The sequence below is a fragment of the Lonchura striata genome, chromosome Z (genome assembly GCF_046129695.1).
Source record: "Lonchura striata isolate bLonStr1 chromosome Z, bLonStr1.mat, whole genome shotgun sequence".
In the NCBI taxonomy this organism is placed as follows: Eukaryota; Metazoa; Chordata; class Aves; order Passeriformes; family Estrildidae; genus Lonchura; species Lonchura striata.
This window is the reverse complement of record NC_134642.1, coordinates 86,440,852-86,464,188: the sequence shown is the minus strand read 5'-3', so window position 1 is coordinate 86,464,188 and position 23,337 is coordinate 86,440,852. Positions and strand designations below refer to the sequence as shown.

General features: G+C 38.8%; 1 protein-coding gene across 4 annotated transcripts in view; it reads left to right on the top strand.

The window, feature by feature from the left end:
- SSBP2 (single stranded DNA binding protein 2) overlaps nt 1-23,337 on the top strand; it is a 128,816-nt gene that overhangs the window by 36,586 nt on the left and 68,893 nt on the right. For all 4 annotated transcript variants that reach the window (XM_021551804.3, XM_021551803.3, XM_021551806.3 and 1 more), the window contains exons 3-4: nt 369-430; nt 2,026-2,110. In XM_021551804.3, the coding sequence (XP_021407479.1) occupies nt 369-430; nt 2,026-2,110 (147 nt within the window). The remainder of the gene's footprint in view (nt 1-368; nt 431-2,025; nt 2,111-23,337) is intronic.

Genomic DNA, 23,337 nt, shown 5'->3' with positions numbered 1-23,337 from the left:
CTGAATCCACAGCATCCGTCCTGTGCAAATGGGAAAAGATTTCAGTTTTAAGGGTACTTAATAATTACATTCTTAATCATGCATTTTTGACCTTAAAATAATACACAATATATTCAGAACTTTTAAAAAACCAAAGAATAAAATTCTAAACTATGCATCCCTAGCATAAGAGGAGCTAATTTTAAGTATCAGGTATATCAATAAATGTAGAAAAGTAAGTAAACAGGGCATTCAAATTTATGACCATAAAGCATCTCGTAACTGTGAAATCTCCTCTTTCTCATCCTTTTTCTATCTAAATGTTGTAATGCTTTTTAGTCACAATGATCACAAGAATGTACACGTCTGTTTCTATCATTTTATTTTAGATAAGATGGGAAAAAAATATCACACTGGGGGAGCCCCCAGGATTCTTGCATTCCTGGTGGTGGTAAGTACCAGTTTTCTTCTCTGGTTTTCTTAGAATATGTTGATGTCCAGTTCCAGCTGCTGGAGGCAAAAAATTCAGGTGAACACTATAAAAAGAATGAGAGGATCAGGATTAAGAAGCATTCTCTTGTTAAGGAATAAAATAACAGAAAATTAGATACAGGAAAATTAGATATGGAAAAGGAAATAATAGAAAATGATACTGGATATTGGATACAGAAAAAAAGAAATAGTGCATAGTGTGTTGATAAGAAAGGAGGTGGCCTGACTTTCCTTCTTCACCAACTTCCAGCACATTTTACAGCTAAGGGGTCATTCTACATATCATAAATACTTGCATTTGGAAAGAAAACACAGTAAATACAGAAACTCTGTGTAAATGTGAGCTTGCTCAGTGTGTGTGTGTAGAATTCCCCAGGAGAGAAGAGTGCTCATAGGCACTGCTGTGTAACCATGGTATTTATTCATTATTTTAGTATATCCAACAAGCCTGTGTTTGACGAAATGCAGAAGTGCAGGGAATATGCCCAGCTGTCAGTAGTACAAGAATTCACAGGTTTTGAAATGGTCCCATATGAACCCAAGTGATTTGTACAACTTCTTTGACCATTCTTTCACAGCTCTTGCTGTAGGATGGAAGCCTGTCAAGAACGTGTCCCTTTTATCTCTAATATCTGCATTATCCTTAATTTTGATTGTCTGCATCAGAGTGCTCAAACTGTCCATAAATCCCTACTATGGTGTTGGATTAAGTTATAGAGGATTAAGTCTAAACCAGTAAAAAACTGCTATGAAACTCCAACAAATTTTATTATCTATTATGTTATTAAGTCATTCTAGCATAGACACAGTTTCATTCCAGAAACTTTGTGGTAGAACTGATTGGTATGTAACTATAGTTTAATGAGTTTGTGGGGGAAGACCAATGGGATTATGTGCCATACTACTTTCCCTTTTACTCTTTATGACCTAAGAACATGCCCATGAATTTTCTGTGCTTGCCCAGGCACCAGATCTTCAGGGAGCTTTGGTTTAAGCACAGGACTGGACATTTGTCCACAGAAGCTGTGGCTGCCCCATCCCTGGAAGTGTCCAAGGCCAGGTTGGATGGGGCTTGGAGTAACCTAGGATAGTGGGTGAGCTCTAATATCCTTCCAATCCAAATCGTTCTGTGATTCCAGGAGCCTGACCATGGAAGGATTCCTGGTTTTCTCTCCGGTTTCTTTCCATTCCATACTATTACAAATTCATTCCTTTTTGTGCTCTGTGGAAATCGTTTGAGCAGTTGCTGGAGGGATAACATTAAATGCACAGTATTACATGTTGGGTTCATATATATTAGACCAGATTCTTGGTCTGTAGTTTAGTGGTGTTAAAGGAGTACAGCGCTGCTTGCCTCAGAGATCAGACGGCAGAACTTGGTTCCTCACAGATGATTTACAAATCTAAATTCTTCCTTGGAGGTGAGTGTTCCTATTCTTTGGAGAGAAAGTGACATTTCTGTGTAGGAACATCCATGTGGTGTGTGTGCATGCATAAAATGCACATGAGCATCACAGTGACACTCACCATCTTCTCTAACCTCTTCCCTTGTAGTGTGTTCTGGGATCTCTATTGTGCAGCTCCAGAAAGACGAGAAACATATGAACACTCAAGTGAAGCAAAAGCCTTTCATGACTATGTAAGTTTTGTGTGTCTTTATCATGGCTTTATTAATTGCATGTATAAATGTGATAGAGAAGTATTTCTGCACTGCACTGGCTCAAAAACACAGGTGTTGTTCATTATGAAACTCTCACTTTTCTAGGGATACCTTAGAATTAGGAGTTCCTACTTCTTTAATTGCCAGCACAATGTGGGTGATTCCTGGAAGCTGTCTCAGATCAAGGTGCTGTTGCATGTGTTAATGCAGAATAAAGAGTGTCCTTCTGTCCCCCACACTGTGGACACATGAGGCTGGTCACAAAGGCACAGGACAGACGGAAACATGGATGTGACCTGCCCAAATATCTGTGCTTTGTCAGTGCTGAAGAAAAGACGTTTCTGTAGATGGAACTAATCTCTGGCTTCTGTCAGGACCACCCTCGCTGAAACTGGGGTGGTGTACATGTTTTTGTATCCTGAAATAACTTGGAGATTTTTCACCCTAATAAACAATCAAGCAACATAGAATAAGTTAAATGCAAAATCAGCTGGCCAAAGGCAACAGGAGGAATAAAAGGTAGAAGTGTCATGCCAGTTTTGCTGCCTTTGAGACTTTGTTCAAAACACAACAGGGGAGTCTTGAGTGAGAGTAGTTCTCACACTACACCTGTGAAACCTCTTTCCTAGAGTCTTTTCCAGGTCTGCCTCACAAATAGTGTCTAGTTATGGCCAAAAAAATATTTCTAAGGATAAAACTGAAATTAGACTGACCTATCCCAGTGTCTTTTAGACACAGTTTCGGAACAACAGAAATTATTCAGCAAAGTGACCATTTTCCATTTTCTGTTGTCAAAATCTGGTAATGGCTAGGCATCCTACAACACATGAGCTAATGGGGATCTTGCCTTGTTTGCAGTAAACAACACCTTAGACTTTTGAATGCACCATCAGCACGGTCAGAGATGTCCAGCATCTTTCACCAATGTCTCTTTGTAGTGGTGGTTAAATTGTGAGGGTGACTGGTTAAGGAGCTTGGGCAAGGTTGCACAGTCATGTCCAGGCTATGCTAACATAATTAATGAAAAAAATAATTATCAGAGAGAGGAACAAAGTTTAAGGACATTTTGTACCCACAGAGTTGTTAAGGTCAGCCAACTTAGTAAGGCACATTCCTCAAATTAAAAATGAAGTATCTCTTGGAAGCACAATAGCTGTGGTCATTTTGTCCTAATCTGTTTTAAATATAAAGTTGTTGGAAAAATGAAAGACTTAGCTATTAATATTACCCACTTAGTATTTTGGTTCCTTGTTATTAGAGGAAGGTTTAATTCCGCACTGAAGGAGCAGTTGTTTTACAGGAATAGTGTAAGAGCATGAGGAATGACATTAGAGATTTAAATCTGGGCAGATCCAAAGCACAACAGTTGACTTCAGTGAGGGACGTTGTGTTCTCAAAGTCAAGTGTATGTAACAAAAGCCAAAAATCCAAAAAATGTAAATATTGTTGTGAAACAGAATTGTGAAACAGAATGATGAGCCAGAGGAAATTTTCAGTGAAAAAGTATTTGGAGTCTAAAAGGAGTCCACAAACCTTTAAGCTCAGGAGAGTGTAACTGATCAGTAAGTTCACTATTGAGTCTAAATTTAGAGGTATACTAAGAATTTGAGTAGGTTAATCAAAGTAGTTAGAAACCTCCTTTAGCATGTTCCATTAGCATTTCTAATTTCTACAGGCCTTGGAATATTACATGACCTTATTGCTCATTTATGATGTGTATTGTCAGAATTCAAGAAAAGTGAGAAAATGCGAGTTTGGTGTGTCCTACAATTCTGTGATTGAATATTTAACTTACTGTATAAAGTCATGCTTGATGAAGAAAAGATAAAATCATGGTATGATTCTATTTGCACATCTAGACAGGATGAACACTTATTTTAGGAACAATTTGATTTATTTCAGAAATTAATTTGCCTGGTGTTTGTAAAACCTGTTCTCTTAATATTTTAAGGTGGCAGGAAAAGCTTTGCATTGTTTTTGTCACAGTTGGGATAAATTCATTGAATCCCACACAAGACTCACTACGCTCCTTGTTATCACTTAGTTTTTGCTTAGGACAATCTTCATCGTGGTTTTTGCGTCTGGTATTTTAAGGTAGCATTGTAAGCTCATGTCAAAGAACAAGAAAATGGTATTAGGATATGATCAAGCAGATCTCACAGCAGAGGGAGATGAACATGTTTTAAGTGAAATCCCCATCCACACAGTGTTTTTCCATTGCCTGTGGAGAGGTCAAAATCCCATCATCAGTGGGAACCACCAGAAGCTGCTGCTGGATTCTTCCTCCTGCCAAGGCTGACAAGGCTAGTAAATCAAAATTCTGCTGCTACATTGCAGGTCAAGTAGTAGAGCATTTGTATCTGTGCTGTTGTATCTGAAAACTGTTATTGTACGTACAAAACAGCACAGAAGGCTTGTTTATTAATTCATACGAGCAATTCAGAATTTTTTATTAGGCATGTGTTCCACTTGACCTAAGAAAAACTGTTCCTGCTGAAGGGGTGCGTGGTCTGGCTGCTGCAGACATGGCAGCTGTAGCTGAGTGGGCTGTGTTTGGAGAGGAAATAATCTTGTCTTTGCTTTTGTGGAGAGAGAAAGGCTTAGGAATGCTTGATGGAGGAGGAAAGCATTTGCAGATGATTTAATGATTTGGAAATATTGCTGCCTCACTTGACATAGCTGCGAGTCAGACAGGAACACACAGGTTGACTCATGAAATGAATACACAGAAGACTGAGTTTCTTCAAGTTACAAGTTTTACATTGTCTGAACTGCAACTGTAAGATTACTGCTGTTTGATTTTTCTCCCCCCTCAGACAGTGCGTTGTTGCTTGCAGCACTACAATGCTCATCTTACTAAAAATCCACTAAATAGAAAAGCAAAACCAAATTCTGGCTTTATAAAGAACATTTTCCATGCTCATCCTCAGTTTAAGTATTTGCAGCTCCCGCATATTTAAAATGGATTTTATGTTTATTTTCTGTCAAGATTTTCCACTGTATATGTTTCCTTCTTAGTGAACAAAGTTCTGAACTGATTAGGTACATTTTTATCATTTCTGAGGCTTGAAAAGATGCATGTCATAAATGTGCATGTGCTGGATCATGGATATAAGTCCTGGCATGGAAGTTTTGACATATATGATGTAGAATTGGAAATTGTTTCAGGTGACTCAGGGAAGAATACTGTTGCTTGCTCACCCAACCTGTTAATACTGCAGGTTTTTCAGTAGGAGTAGCTTCATTTGAAGTAGAAAAATCCTCATGATTATTTTCCAGGTACCTCTTATTTTACTTTTTCCTGGAGAAAAACTTCTGCACGCTTTGAAGTCTTGTGAGAAATCATGTACATGGATGGTCTGAGGCAAAATTCACTCTTCAGTGTACAATGGTTTGTGTTTCTTCATGATGTCCTGAGGAAATTTCTTCACCTCTCTAGTTAAGAGCTCGTTTTTCCACATTTTGAGACCTTCTGCTGAGAGAAGCAAGTTCCAACATGCATCTCTTTCCAATTCTTTCCAAGCTGAAAACTGAGTCCAAAAGGGGAAAAAAAGCCTGGATTTTTAGCAGTACCCCTTCTTCTTTTGGCCACAAATGGCCATCCTCTCCTCCTCAGGCCTGGCCCTTTATCCCCATCTCTGGGTTTGAAGGGGTGGTGCCTTACAAGATGATTTCTGTACATAGCAGTTAAAATATTTTTACTCACCAGAAATTCCTGTGCTCCTGTTATTTCATGCTCCTGGCATTGGAAGTTTTTCCATGTGGTGCTGGTGCAAAGAAAGAGTACACTGTTTCTCACATGTAGCTGTATTAAGATCTTGATTATTTTTCAGGTCGGGTTTGATTAGTTCTACTCCCCAGCTCTTTGAAAGATCACTTCTTGTATAGGCAAAAGCGTCTGGTTTGTGTTTGTGTCTCCCAGAATTCCAGGTAATGCACAGGGTAACAAACCAGAGATACTCCTTGCTCCAGAGACTGAAATGAGCTGGGCCCACATCCCCTCTGCCCTGTTGGCACAGTTCAGTGCTGAGCTCTGTGACAGAGGGTTGTAGAGTGTACCAAAGACAATGCTGTCATTGGTTTTGTCCAGATTTTTCCTTTTAAAGGTCATAAGTAGAAAAAGAAAATTTTCCTAGAAGTTACTTAGCGCAGAGTATTTGGACATTTGAGGTGGCTGCTCAATCTGTGTGCACCTCTCTTCAGAAAATTTGGGTCTCTGCATTTATTTCTATTTTTTATGGGGAGAGAAATTACTACTTTCTTCTCTGGATCCATCTCCCTTCAGTACAATTAAGAGGCACTTGCACACCCTAAACACCCCAAGTCCCCTTAATTAATCATTATCAATACTCAGTATTTGAGGAGTTGTGAATACTTTTATGTCTATTTCAGACTACAGATTGCCATGAAAAGCCTGTGAGACTTCCACAAGAATTGTTTTGTTTCTGGTTTCATTAAACTGCTGTCCTCCTTCTCTTCTGTGCATCAGGGATGGAGGAACTTGTTTTCATTCTTGATTTCCTGACCCATCTCTTGCTACTGTGACCTTCTGCAGGCAGCCTAGCTAGGGCAGCTTTTGCTTCTAGCTTTATTGCTGAAAATGGAATTCTGTGTCTCGTTTCCAGCTGTCAGTTTCTGTGGACAATGCAATTTAAACTCGCATGTTAAATTTCTTTTTCTTAAAACAGAAATTATGGGAAAAAATTTACCCATCATCCTTATCCTCCCATAGAAGGGCAAAAGATGACAAGTTGTCCTGCTTTGCTCTAGGGCTTTTGTTCCAGAGGCAGTGCTGCAGATCTGAGTTACCTGTTAGTTCTTTACCTGAGTTCCACAAAATTCTGGAAGGCCCTTTGCATATTTACTGATCATCACTAAGTCAGTGATTTCACCCTCAGAATATGTCCTTCAGACAGATGATTTCTCTACTCTGTAGATAGTTCCTGTGTCCAGGTAGAGGACAGGTTGTTTCCTAAAAGCAGAAGAAATTTGGCCATAGCATTCTTTTTGTAGTTATTAGGGAAGTGAAAAGCATTTCCTCTCATACATTCATTGTTAAAATTGTATTCTTTCTTTTTATGTAAGTAGCATTCATATTTAACTTTGAATGAAGTGTCTTTCTTCTTTACTGCTCTTTTCATTCTATGGGGATAATGTCTCACACTGTTCAAGTGTATGTGCAGTAAAATGTTTTCTTAGATATGGAAGCCAGAAGAAAATGAAGAATTTGCATTTGCTTTGAAATTCCATACCTGAACACATTTAGTAAATCCATATGGTTAAAGATTGCACAACAATAAACAATTGACAGATCATATTTTTTTTCAGAATGCTGTTTGGTGTCATCTCCCAAGGTGATGCATCCTTGACTTTCTCATGTGTGCAGCCAAAAATGCAGTGAATGTAAAAAACTGGATAAATGTTTCAGATTCTTGTCCTTGGTGTAGGATGGTGTTTTGTCTGCACGGAGGCCAGTGCTCAGTGTGGGGGTTTGGGGTGGACAGGGTGAGTCACCTCCCAAGGGTTCTACACAGAATTCACACAGGCAAGCTCAACTGCCTCAGTCCCCCAGCTCCTTAATTTTATTGCTCAGTAGCTGTTCATTAATAGTGTGGAATGGATTAGTTAAAAGCATGCTCCAGCTCCCAAAGTCTGCAAAGAACCTTGCCGGGTGTCAGGTGTTTATGAGTGAATATCAGAATGTTGCACTGGATCTCTGAGAGTATGAAACTTTTTGTTGGCTCACCATCAATTTTTAGAAGTTGAGCAATTGATACTTCCCTTGGATTGCAGAGACTCCTTTTGCAGGAAAATCAGGATTAATTTCCTGTTTCCTGCTAAGAAACCTCCCAGTTGAATTCATGTTCGCACATTTTCATGAACAGGGAAGATGTGCTTGTACTGCTCATACCATCCTTCTTCATCATTACTTCCCATAAATTAGTAGAAAATATATTGCTTGGATTTAAACTGCTCTGTGTCACAAATGTGAATAGTAAGTTCTGATAGAGAAATGTGTTGCTTCTTACAGCCAACATAATTTTTCTCTTTATAGAAGTAATTTCCCAGGTAATTTTGTGCGTTGCTTCTCTTTTAATGTGAGAACTCAGCCACTTGTTTCAGAGAGCACAAGCAGCATTTCCTCCCCAAAATTCCATTTGCTCTTCTTTGAGTGAATATTTAATTTCCTTGGAATTTAGAAGTAAAATAGTTAATTAGTTTGAGCTCAGTGGAAGCCTCAGACAGGATAAGGAACCACCATTTCCCCAAAGGTAATTTAGCTCCTGTTTCATGGTTCCCAGAGGGAGGCAGTGGACAAATTTTGTTCTTTTTCCTCTTTTCTAACAACCATTTTAGCTTAACTTTCATTGAAAACAATGGGAGATAACAGCCATTTTAATGAGGGCAGGCTTTGGGAGCATTCTGTGTGAAAAATAGTATTTATTTAGAGTGGCGCACCAATAATATTGATATACACTCTGCAGAGATATACCAAATTCATGAAATGGGACAAAATTTGGTTTTCTTTTGCTTGGAGGAGAGGCAGGGATGTGAAGGAACAGGAAGTTAAGGGAGAAGTGAGTGATTGAAGAGATAATGTGGAATTCACAGGATGAGGTAGAGGCTGAAAGGCGAAGGGAAGTGGCTGGAATGCTCAGGCTGCTTCACAGCCTTCTAAAGTAGCTTAGTTTGTTTCAAATACACAGGTGAAATCTGTTTTTTTTAACCTTGATAGACTGTTAACTTACTAGATACTTTAGTTCATGGCAGGTGTCTCATGGATTCATTTCTCTATGTTCTGAAGTCAAAGGCTTCTTTATAATTAAAATAAAGCTGAGGTCCTTCTGCTCTAAAGATGTGACGTGTCATTGCCTGGAAGAAGACTCCACATGAAGTTTCTGACCAGTTCAATGGAAGTCCCAGGGTACTGCAATTTCTTTTCCTGTGTCGTTGTCCCGATGAACAACTTTCAACTTCAGCCATTTCTTTCTTAATGTTGTTAAATGTGTCCTGTGTAAAATGTCTTGCAATTGAATGAACTCTGCTCATTCAAATTTTAATTTTTTCATTTGCTCGAATGGATTATTTATGCTACCATAGTGAAAGCTGTATTGCAGTTTAAATTTTAAACTTTATCATTTGGAGTGAACTTAAAATCAAGGTTTCAGAGGAGAGAGGATATTTTTTCTTTTACAAATGAAAGCACTTCTGCATATATACACTTCAAGGGGTGTTTTTAATTATCTAATAATTCAATATACAGAAGTGCAAACCTTCTGGATTTTAGACATTGCCTCAAAACTTGTAGAAGCTTCACTTAATTTGAATGTATTTAATATTGAGAAGATACAGTCTATTGTAAGTCTAAGTAGCATTAAGAAATGTCCTCTTTCCAAACTTTTGTTTTAGTAGTTGTATTTTAAAAACATTTTATTTGTCACTGTTGACATACAGATCATCCTTACTCATGGCAGAGTGCACACAGTATGTTCTTACAGCACTCCAGAACATCTCTAAAGGAGGTCAAGTTGTAGCTTAGTAACACTGGGAATGTTAAATGGACTAACTCTGAATTTAGAGCTGGAGATTTTCTGGCATTAATATTTAACACTGATTGTACATAATGCCTTACATCAACAGAGCACAAACATTTGATCAATAGGGAGAAAGTGCTGGGTTAAGCCTTGCCAGGGCCCACTCCCTCCAGTGACTCTTCCTCCTGGTGGTTCATCTTCCACACCAGGGTCCCTCCTGATGTTTATGGTTCAGGGTTTGCACTGAGCAGTCCCTGTGGCTGGTCAGATCTCCTTGGGCTGAGGATGAGGGCATTTTGTGGCTCTGCACTGATGCCATTTGGTTTTTGCTTTTTTTCTTTTTTGTTTTCTGTATTCTTCACACATTTATTTGCTCTGCAGCCTGTTGTACTAGTGACTGGTTTTCCCAGTAGTTTTCCATGCCTTTTCTCTAAACAAAAAGAAAACAAACTCCAGAGCTCCAAGCCCCAGGGGTACAAAGCCCCTGTGCTGTCTTGGTTCTTCCTGGCTACCAAGGTTGAGAGCAGCAACTCCTGGAGATGAATTTCATGGACAAAGTGCAGCCAGTGCCAAGGGAGGGCTCCAGAGAAGGGGCTTGACGGGGGGGAAATCATCACCACTTGTCCTCCTAATTGGTGTTTTTATCAATTATACTGATTTCCTAAAACCTATAAAATGTACTCACCCCTGTGGGGGTGGGCTTTTGTGGACATCGTTCCATAACTGCCCCTGAAGGCCTTCAAGTGAAAATGTAATTTTATATTACCTCCTTATTAAAATTGTCTTGAGTTTCATTTCCAGCTTGGGAAAAAGGCAGCAGCAGAGCTGCCTCAGGTGTCTGGCCGTGCCTTTGTCTGCACCAGGTTAAGCACAGCTGCACTGATGGGAAGAATTTTCCTTTTCCTGTTTGTCCAGGCTGCAGGCACTTCACCTAAATGCAATCTTCTTTAGCCTCATGAAAAGCAAAAGTGAAAGTGAGAGTCTTATGTCTGCACAATATGCCAAATACAGATTTTGTTATCAGCTCGACTGCTCCGTTAATACATCTAAGTGACTCATTTCAGACTTGCTTAGCACATTTCTGGAAAATCCAAGGACTTACAACTTCCATCTGCTCTCTAATATGATGAAAGATGAATCCTGAAGATCACAAATTGCAGGAGACGTGTGGCTCTTAATAAGAACAGCTGAACAACAAATGCCTTATGAGAGGTGGTGAAAAGTGAAGTAATGAGGAGGAAAGGCAGGGAGGCCTCTGGAGGGAACACGGATATCCATGGCTGACTAGAACTGTCACATCCAAACACCACACTAAATATGAGATGCACATTACATAACACGAGTCACAGGGAGCAGATAATGGTCTTTTTGAGTTTTCTGCAGAATTAAGGCCTGGGTGTTACAGGCACTTGAGTTTACATGTGTCCTCAGGCCTGCAAAGGATGTGGTGCTTGGGAAGAAACATGCAGCTCTGCAGATTGGGATACCTTTAGAGGAAAGCTTGGAAATCTTGTTTCTTATTTTGAGATCTCTGCATTCTAAACATGATAACCTCTGAAAACAGTAAATCTGTAGTGCATACAGATAGATAAAATACAGCATTTCATCTCTATTTTTTCCCTTCTAGAGAAAAATGGAGGTTGTGGCATAATCAGAGAGAACAAAAAATATTTAATTTGACTTAAGGTGAAAGTCTGCATTGCACTTTGTCCTTGTAGGCTGTTTTACTGTGACCCCTCCTTACCTTAAGTGTACATCTCCAAAGTGCTGTCACAGCAACATCCACAGACTGGATTTATGCCACTTAGGGAGGATACCTGTAACAAAATTCAGATGCAGCAGTCTGTAAGCCATCAGAGGCTCATTTACCCAATAAAATAGTTCTGTGCATAATTCACACCAGAAGAGGTGCATGACCTGTCTGGTTTTCTCTGACATAGGAAGTGGAAGACAAAGTTCTCTGTAAGGTAGATAATAAATATTGTGTTTTGAGACATAAAGGATCTGGAAAACATTTTCCAGTTCTGGTTTCAGATCTGATTTCCATATTGCAAACCTAAATTTTACTCTGAAATGTACTGAGATCTTAAGTAGTAGATAATTAAGGGAATAATTTAACCTCTGAGGTGAATTTTAATGTCTTTTCTGTTAAAAGAGTGGCTGAAAAATGCACAGGCTGTGCATATGCATACAGTTGAGTGTGACATTTCACTTAAATAAATCAATTTTACACGAGTAGGATTTCAGTGAGATTTGTAAAGGCAGGCAGTGAGTCCCCATGGAGCACGACCCTGTTGGCTTGATCCCAGCTCTGCACAGATGTTGGGATCTGCCTGGACAGGTCCGACAGCAGGATCAGGGACTCTGGCCCTCGCCTGGCAAACAATTTCATGGTCGAGTAGCATTTTATGTGTGAATACTCTGATTAGAGTCACACATGTTTGCAGTAGCAGGGTCACAGAAACAGTACAAATGCAGTGGGCCATTCCTGTTTACCATTCAGTTTTAGAGATATTTTTCTGTACCCAAACTATTAATTTATTTCATCTGGATTTTTTTTTGTGTATTTGAGGCAAGGACACCCTTTTCCAGTTATCTCTACTGTGAGTAAAAATCTCAAATTTTCTGTTTACAAGGACAAACTTGTTAAAGGGTGGCTGCTGGACAACCCTTAGATAGCCCTGCAGAAAGCTTTTTAGTCCATCTTATGATCTGATGTATAATATTTTGTTTATTTCCCCTGTATTTTTGTAATTTTGTGTTCCTTTGTGTATGCAGGGTGTTTTGTGACTCCCACTGCCAATTGCTTTATTTTTATTGCTCCAGCTGCTGTCCCCCCATTGCTGTATAGAGAACATGTGTTGGATTTCCTTTTAAAAGGAGAAAATGTAGCTACTTGACATCCTTGCTGTCTTATCCTGATAATGTGCAGAATTTCTTCTTCCTGGAACAAGATGGGTATTGTTATTTATTGTTGCAGCACTATAGTATGTTAAAGGTTTTGTTGAAGCTCCTGTTGCCTAAAGCATGTTCTTTAAATTGTACAAGGAACTAAGCTGTCTTTATTAAAAAAAAAACAACCTTTTTTAGCCTGATTATTTAGAAAACATGACCTAAGTGAATGGTGGAAAATAGGTACCAAAAGAAAGAAATTTCCTCAGTAAAGCTGACACTGCTTCTATTCAGTTTCCTGAATTCCAAATTAGCACAAGAAAATGGTATTGACGGCTAAGGTATCCAAGAGGGTAATTGCAGAAGAGGGCTTTAATAGATTTTTCTTGTTCTACCATGTTACCAGATGCTATTTCACCCAAAAGGGGTAGTTCTTGAACACTTATCGTTAATAAATCTACTTTTTCATCTTGCCACTAGAACACAAAAACACGTGTAACTTTCCATTTTTGTGCAATATGGGTAATAGGTTTACAAAGGGTAACCTGTAGTTTAAGATTCTTTTTAAAAGCCTATTGTTGGCTGCTTTATGTTTTCCTAAACTTCAGTAGCTGAGTTGTCTATCCAGATGTCTCTGTGATGCTGCTGTAGCACTCAGGCACCTCTTGAGCTACCTAGTGACAGAACTGGGGATTTATGGAGGTGTTTTTTTATTAAATATCTGTGTTCAGCTGTGTTGTGCCTAAATCCCACACAGACACACAAATTTTGTTGTGCAGAACTTTCACATCCTTCCAGAAGAGTCTCTCAGACCCTACATCAGTCTTTGCAGCATTTGTCGGTAACAATTTTTTGGTTGGTTCATGCTTCTCAGTCAGAAAGCCCTCAAGAAACAGTGTACTATTCACTTTTGAGCAGCCTGTGACTTAAAAAAAATATAGGAGAAAAAATTATCACCTTGGTATGTTTATTTTCTTCTTTCTTCTCAATTTCCCCACTACCCAAATGCAAAGCAGTGATGATTTGTTAATAATGCCAACTGGAAATGGCCCGGTTAACGTTATTAACATCAGGTATAAGGTTTGAAAGGTGGCAAAACCTCTGGGTTTGTTCTGTGCCTTAAAAATACATTTAATGAGAGCAGGAGCTGAAACAGGTAGTAATTTGTGTTCTGATGATTCTGACATTGTGAATTAAATCTCAGCCATGCCTACTTAAATTTTAGCTACTGGTACATGTTAATATAAGTACCCTGTTGGGTTCTTTTTTGTTTTCTTCTTTTATTTTTTTGACATAAAAATGTGGAGTCTGCACCAGCTGTTCCTGACATGAGATGAACTCCAGAAGTGCTCCAGATGCCATAAATCTGTTCAAGAGGCTCAGTTAGGGTATCTTTATGTAGTAAAAGACTATTTTCTTAACAAAAAGCCTTTTTTTTTTTTTTTCTTAATACAGGCCTGATATTGGATGAACCAATCTCTGTAAATCAGTCACATAAAATAGGTGGTATATCCTGGTTTTGTCAGGAACTTCTTGGTTTAGAAAAATTACAGTAAAACACAGTAATTCAAATTAGATCGCTCGCAGTTTTCAGAATTTCAGGTTGAGGTCAAAGGACATATTACAAGAAGTAAATATGCATTTACATACTAGATTTATTAGTGACTAGAAACCACCTTAGAAAATGTGTTCCAGTTTTATTAAACAGGACCTGGAAAATGCTGCAGTGTTAAGATACTGCCTGATAGCAGAAACTGAATTATTATTTGTGATGGTGTAAGCACTTCTGCACAACCGTTGCCTAAACAGGAGAAGAATTCTGTAGTTATTAATTAAGTTGGAATTATCTTTTTTTGGTAGTAAGTTCTGTGTTGCTCTTTTGCTCAGTGAGCAAACCATGGAGTTGTAGAAGTAGAATGTGTCCATTTTTGTCTTGTGGACAACACATTTCTTTGAAGATTTTAACTTGTGTCATTGCTTGGTGCTTTATTTCATCCTGAGGCTTCTAACGTTTATTTAGGGTTTTTTTGGAGGTCATGGTGGTGACATTTGGTTCCTCTGGCTGTCTTCAGGGAAACTTCAGATGCCCCAAAACACAAAATGCTATTTGAATTGTTAATCCTAAAGTGTGATTTCCATGGAAATAAAAAGGCTTAGGAAACCCTTACTGGTGCTGATTCAGAAATTACGTTACATGAGGGTAGGAGTAGTGCAGAAATACTTGGTATTCTAAACTCTTTGTGAGTTATTATAATTAACAGAGCTGGTTATGAAACAGAGTGAAGGTCAGTACAAAAGAAAAAACCAGTCACAGGACGATGTTTTTAGAGTGCCATTTTTGATTTGCCCTGTTTTTCAGAGATCAACCTATAGTAAGTAAATGAAACTTGGAAATTTCCAAACATATTTATTTATAAAGAATTAAAAATGCAAGAGCTTCTTACAAGTTCTTTCATTGCACAGAGGAGCTTCCTCAAATTTTCCTGATAATTTTATCTGAAATTGGAGTGCTTCTTGCATTTTGGGGTATTTCCTTAGTATGAAAGACAAGGAGGTTTTGAACCTACTGTTCCTGGTAGTGCTGCGGCTCACAAACTGACAGGCATTTGGCTGCTGCATAAAAAGGCATTTCCATACTGGTTAATTGGTTTTGCACAAATTGCCAGAATTGAGCTGTAATTCTGATTTAACTAACGGGCAAAAATTATAGGAGTTGCTTTTGGTTGCACCTTCTCCTCACTCCCATGAAGTACAGAAACACCATGACTTCCTTTACAGATCAGAAAAAACATTATTTAAACTACTACTTTCTAATTATTATTATTATTTTAAAATTTATTATTTTGATTTATTTTAAAGTAGATAATATTCACACAGATGAAGTGACCAGTCTAGACCCCCTTCTCTGTGTTTGCCTGTGGTAAATAACCCAGGGCACAGATTCTTCTTTTAGCTGTGTTTTCCTTGCATAACTCATCATTCCAGACCCATGCTTTATGTCCCTTTGTTTGAAAGCTCAGTCCTGACTTCTCTGAAGCTGTGTTAAGGTAGGTTAGTTGATCTTTTATTTTATGTCAGCTTTGCTGAGTGCAGGTAGATATCCCATCATACAGTTTAGTGATATAACAAACCACTTGTATCTTTGTAAGAGCAGTCAAAAAAGTCTCAAGTATTGCTTTCAAGCATGCTGAAATGTCAGACTTCAGACTAGCTATCAGCCTTGACAAAATACACACATTTTCTCCTCCTTTTCTCAACTCACACATTGTGGTGGTGATCCTCCACTGATCAGTGATTTTGCTTTTAAAATACATGTTTCTCTTTTTTTTTCCCCTTAACAACATGAATTCCTGACAAGCCAAGGCCTCTGCTTTAATTTTTAATCCCAGCCTGACAGGCATTCCGATTCACTCCCTGTAACTGCACTAGAATCAAATATTATTGCAGATGTTTGATGAACCATAGGATTGGTTCAAGTCTCATTTCCAGTTACTTGGTTTCTAAATGTTCTCTTTGGGGACCCAAGCAGTGCTGTCAATATTCTTTGTTCCAGTTGCTCAGCAGTTTGCATCTTAATATTGTCAAGGGGTTTTTGTACTGAAACAGCTACTGAAGTCAAAACCTGTTACAGAATGTAAGAAATTTAGAAATGGGCCCCATATCCAGTGTCAAACTGTGGATAAGGCTATTATTTTAATTGCTGCCCTAGATATTGATCAAAACCACCCAATATTGCTTGTATCTGTGATCTTTTTGGTAGCTTTTTAATTAAGCAGCACCCCCAAAATTAAGAGTTCATTATTATATCCAGAAAGTTAAATCTGCTGCCTAAAGTAGCTGACATTCTTTTCTGTATTTCAGTTTTTCCAGTGGGGTGTTTTTTCCCTTTATTTCTGAAGATAGGCAATCAGCACATGCTGTGTCATTGTAGTACTTTTATTTTTGTAGATGCAAAGTGAAATGCTGAATTGTGTTGAGTAATTCATGTGCTGTGGTACTTTTGTACTGGAACTTTTGTATTAGTGTGCTGGAAGCAATCTTTCATTTGCTGATTAGTATAAAACCCCTTTTTTCATATTAAGTTGCACTGTGTCTGTACATGGTCCTCAAACCCTGCTCCCAGCACGAAGTCTAATACTTGAAAACTTGTAAATTCATTGCTCTCCAGCGAAATCTGATTTCCTGTAGTATATAGCAGAGTTCCTGGGAATTTCAGGAGGGCTGGGGAAAAAACAAGTTTTCAGGTCCTGATTCATAAGTCTGCTGTATCAGTGCCACTATATTGGACATTTGGAAAGTCTGCTGCAGGGTGGTTTAGGTTGTTTGGAGTACTTAAAAAACCTGCAATTTAAACTCCCAGAATAGTTGATCATGACCCAAAATAATATTTTCCACAGGGTAATGTATAGAGCTCCTTAAAAAAATCACTGTTGTTGCACCTGAAGTTGCATTTCTCAGGTGATTATTGAAAAAGTAATTTTTGGAGGTAGTTTTAGGGAAGTTTTTCTTATTTTTTTAAATTTTTTTGTCCCTAGTAAAGATGCCATTTTTTGCTGGATTGTACTGCAGTGAAGCTAAAATTTTGTCTGCTAGGTATATAAGCATATATACATAAATATATCTGATGAATGCAGGCATTATAATCCATGTGTCTCACAGCAGAACTGTCCCTAATTTCAGTTTTCAGTTGGTGAAATAACGTGAGGCCCACCCATATCTTTCAGCAGCACTGGTGCTGAAAGCAGTCCCATGTTCCAGAATTAATATTGCTGCTCCTCACAGAGACTGAAGGAGGAGGAGGAAGAGGGTATTTAAGCCTTCAACTGTGTGGTTGATGGGAACAGGAACTGCTTGAATGTTGACCTGCTGGAATGTGAAGCTGAAGATGGAAAATTCTCTGTTCTTGTTGAGAACTTGTGGTAGTGAGTGTGGGATCAAAACCACTTATAGATCAAGGTAGCTCAGATGTGCAGGAATAGCTCAGGAGCTTGAGCTCTGTGTGTTTATACCACTGAGAAACTGGGATTCCCTAGATCAAAGGGGAGATTTTCTGGAGATAATTGATATTTTAAGGTAATTAATGTTGTAGTTTTCTGCTTGCACATCCATCATTTGCTTTCCCCCCCTGCGCTGTCTGACGGCAAGACTTGAAATCCCCAGCCAGCCGAGCTCTGCAGGAGCAAACACTGCAGGTCCTCGCCCTGTTTGCTCTGACTCCGGGGTTTGTCCTCCTCTAACCACATATTTGAGCAGAGCTCTTGGGTAAACTGTGCTGTCCTCTCTCTTTTCCCCCCTACCAACTGCTGTCCCTGGCAGGCTCCCAGCATCCGCTTCCTCCCGCGGGCTGCGGCAGCGCCGGATCCCTGCGGAAATCCTGCGGCCAGCCCCGCTTCCTCTGGACACAGATCCAGCTCCTCTCTCTCTCCCCAGCTCTGCCATCCCCGCACCGAGCATTCACATCTCCACATCCCCCAATAGCTCCCTCGGCTCTCTCCCCCCTGGTTCTGGATCCCTGCTGAACTCTTCACCATCGCCCTCCCCATCCTTCTCTCTGTGTACTTGCAACGCTGTCTTACAAATAATGAAATCACAGTGCAGTAACACACAGTGTGACCTTTCCCCTCCTTTGGTCTGCCTTCTCCCCTCTCCCTGCTCAGTTTTGTTCTGTCACAGGTTCAGGAAGGGGTTGTAGTTCTCCTGCTGCTTGTTCCAGTTGTTCAGCTTCCTTCTCTTGCATTCTTTGCATAGTTCTTCACCTTTTTTCTTATTAATTGCTATTCCCCCCTGATTTATATAACTAAAGGTTTTTAATCCTCTCTTTCTATAAGAACACACACAAAATCACACACACAAAAAAAACCCACCCTGATTTCCTTTCCCTTGAGCCACATCATTGTCTGTCATCAGCTTTTCACCCCTCACTCTGTGGGTTTGGGGTACCTCTCCCTCACAAGCATGAGGGACCTTCTCCAACTCATATTTCACCTGTTTTATTCACATGAATAGTCTGATCCATTCTTGACTTCATTCATCCTGTGCTTCCTTCAGTGCCATTGTTGGCTTGGCTGTCTGTTCACCTCCTGACTTGCCAGATGTTCCTATGCTGTTTCCTACAGTGACTTTTCCTCACCTTTTAACCTCTCTCATCTTTCTGCTCCTTTTCCTCTGGGTATATTCAGTCTTTGGTCAGTTCCAAACACAAACACAGCTCCTGTCTTCATAACTCTACCGAGTCACATCTTCAGAAATTTATTTTCTCCAAATCAGTATCCTAGCCTTTCTTGCACCTCTCCTTTTGAGAGTAATGGGATAATTAAGAGTCCTGTTTTCTTCTTTGACTGCCTGGCCCTCAGCCTTTTAAACTTGGTATCTCCTTTCCCTTGTCCTTGCCATAACCAGGAATGCTCTGAGATCTGCAGGTATTTCCCAGTCACCAGATATATATATATTTTCATGTAAACCTTTCTGTAGATCTCAAATTACTGTCTCTGTACTTGACCAATATATTGATTACGGAGTTGTGCTTTTCTCAAAAATTTGGGGTTGCTGTAGCACCCAGAGCACCTCTATAGAAATTCTGCCACTGACTTGGTACTTAACTTTCCTTGCATCTTCCACTTCTGGTTGTTAATTCTGTGCTTAAGAGATCACACTCTACTGTTATCAGTTATCAATAAAAAGTTAATAACCTGCCATAATACTACTTTTGCCCTTCCTGGAGAGATTTTCAAACCATCATTCCAGTCTTGTGTTTTTTCTGTTTTCTGTTGAACTGAAGTTCTCACAATATTCTCAGACTTCACTTGTTACTATTCTCCAGATTAATCCTTAAATTTGACTTTCATGTCTTGACTGGGGTTTTTGTTTGTTTTCAGTGGTTTTTATACTTTAAAACTCAGGGAAACACACTGTTAATATGGTTTGTCTGCTGCCTGTGTGGTGGTCAGTATTTTCTCTTTCTTTCCTTTATTTGCGCTGTTTCTCTGTGTCCCTCTGTTTTTAGTCTTGGATGTTCTGGTAGCTGAAATATTCAGGATATTTATCTGACATTGTGATTATTTTTGCCTTGTCTTAGGAAGACCAATTAGGGATTTCTTCAGAAACAGTCCTACTTAGAAGAATACATTGAGTTCACTGCAATGTAGTCCTCATTATATGTAGCAGAGCAAAAAATAATTCTGGTCTTAACATGACACAAGGATGTCTTGACTTACAGAGCTTGGACAACCTCTTTTCTCAGAATTTCCCATCTAAGTAGGATCTGTTCCACATCAGCTGCTGCCCCTCTGTACCCTGGGGACAAACCTTGTACAGACACCTCTCTACCTTCCCTCACAATAGTCTTTAAAAAAATGTTCATTTTACTCTCTTTCCTTTATACATATCAATAGCAAGAGCAAAACCATTGCACATAATTGTAAGTAGTGAAAGCTCTGTTTATATTTAAAGCAAAATAGAATAGAGTTCTATTCAGTTTTTGCAGAAGATAATTTATTTTTCCGATAGTCATAGTTCGGTTAGTGTCAAATATTCAGGCTTTGTAAGTGATGTAAGTGCCACAGGTAGTAAATGGGGATGAAAAACCCATCCTCCTCAAAGGGAGATTTTTTTGAGTTTAATGTTGCAACTCCTTAGAATTACAGAATTCTGGAATGGTTGGGGTGGGAGATACCTCAAAGCCACCCCATCCATGGGCAGGGACACCTTCCACTGTCCCAGCTGCTCCAAGCCTCAATGTCCAGCCTGGCCTTGGGCACTGCCAGGGATCCAGGGGCAGCCACATCTTTGGCTGGAGAGTGACCTTATAACCAAAGCTTGTACATGGAAAATGTTTAAACCAGAAAGTTGAATTAAAATAGATCAGAGGAGTCAAAGATGTGCCATATTACATTCGTAAGTTTTTTGAAAAAAATCACTGAATTCCCAAATACGAATGAAACTTGAGTTTGAAGAATTTTAGCTATTCCTTAGCATGTTTTTTGTGTAAGGAACTTGCTTACCAGTTCAGTGCTGTATGTTGTGAGTTCAATATGGTAGTGGAATTGATTTGAAATTTTATATTGGTATCTGTTCAAGATTTATAAACTTCTTAATACTGTCAAGCAGTTTTATCTCTCAAGAAAGTCTTGTTAGTGTCATTAACAACATTATAGAATACAAAGGATAATAGGATATCCTAACAAAAATGTATTAGGATTTTTTTTCCCTGAAATTGATTGCATTTACATTCAGCAGTGTTCTCTCAGTTCATTCTTTGCAGCATCAAGTGTCCTGGTTATGAATCCATTATTCTGACTATAGAAGAACAAACTGGTTTTCTCCTTCTTTTTTTTTTCCCTCCTCCAAGTCTTTGACTACCAATTCTGTACCAATTCTGCCACTTTTATACCTATTCCATGCAAAGGAAGCGAGGTGATCCCTTATCTCCCAAGGGGGCAAACCTCCAGCCAACCAGCCCTTAATGTCCCTCTTCAATTGCAGTTTCAGTGCATCCCAAACGTTGGAGAGCTTCCACAAAACCTTAACATTATTAGCTTGTTTTCTGTCCTTCCCAGCAGGAAGAGTAATCCCCCTTGCTGAGAAAAGAGAAGCCTATTTTTTAAAGTTTATAGTTGAAACTCATCACACAGTTTGAAATATCAAAGAGAAATTAAGAAGAAAACCTTAAACGTGCATGTGCATCTCTTCCTCTCTCATCTGTAAGAGAAAAAGAGTTCTCAGAATTGGATCTGGATAGATCTGAGGAAGAAATTCAGGAAGGATTATTCCCCTCGGGTGCATGTGTTTGTTTTTTAAAACAATGATTGAGTTATTTTAATACTCTGGATGTTCATCCTCATATACAGCACAGGAAAAATAGAATAAACAAAGGAGAAAATATTTTCCACTCAGCATCATTGAAAAAAAAAAAAAAGAGCTGTTGCCCTCTCTATGCAGATTTGGAAGATCTTGTCTGAGTAAAATAGGGACTCCTTAATAGTAGCAAATCCAGACTTTTAAATCATAATAATGGTAATGATAAAGATAAAAAAGGTAGATAAGGTTGTTTGAACATAGCTTTAACCTTTTCAGTTAGCCATGATGCAGCCTGAAAGTGAACTCTTGCCCACAGGTTTAGCTCTGGAAGATTAGACCTCAAGTAATATCTTACTATCAATGTATATTTTAGATGAGGCATTTTTAGATTTTCCTACTCTGTGGGCATTTCTTTCTGTCTCTTTGCTCTCCAGAGGAGAGACTCACCTGACTAGCAACAGAAGTTTTCTGTTGCTACACTGGAGAGGGAAATAAACTTCTATTTATTCTAATGTAATCCTAATTATTGTTCTGCCACAGAATAAAAAGCAGTGATAAAGCTACATTATACAGGATTTTAAAAAGTCCTCTGGGAAGCTATTCCTGGCATTGCCAATGACACAGAATTTTCCAATTTCAAAGTCAGCCTCTTTGGTGTGTGTGACTGATTTCTTTCATAATTCAACATCAGACTTTAAAGTATCAGAATCACTGTGTTTCATATATTGCAGAAATTATATTTGTCAGGCACCATACAGAATAAAGAACAAGTATGATTGCACTTACAACGTTTATTTAATCAAAGAATGTGGGAATAAGTTCAGACAGTAAACACAGACAGTGAATGTTGTTCCTGGTCTTTTCAAGTAGTCTGGGTATAAGAATTTCAGTAAGTTCTTAAAATGGCAAAATAGTAAATGTTAAAAGCCATAAAAGAGAGCACTCAGGAGTTGTTGAGTGTTTTTTTCAGGTCTTGTGTATTTTGATTAACTTCTTTTCCATCAGCTGGTTCAGAGGTAGAGGGAGGACTTCCAGTGTTTTTTTTTCCCTTCCCTTACAATGCAGAACGAAAGCATGGCCTTGTAATTATTTATACATCTTTATCTCCACATGGGAGTCAAGTGGGGAGGACTGAGCAAAGTGCCAACCTCTGAGGCAGAATTCTGTATGAAGATAATTTCTCTGCCACAGGTTCTTATCCGTAAACTGGACATAACCGTCCTTTTCTCAGATCTCCTGTGCCTGTTTGAAGCATAAATTATCTGTAATAAAAATTACCTCCCTTTTCTTTATACAACCTGCCCCATAATCAATTAGAATTTGACTGAGTATTTTTGTTAATCAAACTGCAGATGGTAGGTGATAATAGGCATGGGGAGCCGATTGCAAATAAAAAAAAAAGCCTTAAGACAGGCTGAAATTTATTAGCACTTGCAGGCAAAGGTTAAATAGAGTACAGATGTTTGGGGGCATATTTTGGTGTGCTGTGTATTTGTGTGTGGAAGTGAGAAGTGGCAATCAGTTTATAGCTCAAGCAATGCTTATTTTATTCAAGTTTCACTTATTTCTTTACACAGCCAGGGTCAGCTGGCAGATTTAAAGCCTCTCCGAATTTCATTCCCAAGTGAAAGAAACTAAATAAGCGGCACAATTCAGATATGAGCCAAGGAGGGGATACTGGTGTGCCAGCAGAGAGGGATGGAGAGTCTGTGCAATCTTGTCTAAATTATTACAATAATGGAGGACTTCAGTTAGGAATGAAGTGGGTGAATAGCGCAAAACTTCAGGTATGTTTTTTCAGCACATTAAATAACTTCTCCAGAAGAGTTAGTTGGAGAGCCAACATTATTATCAATTTAATATTAAATACCTAACTGAAGTTAATTTCAGATGGAGTGGCTGAGCCACCAATTTAATGATAATTACAGTATAATTAAATTCAACATCCTAGGGGGAGATAGAGAACCAAGAGGCAACACAGAG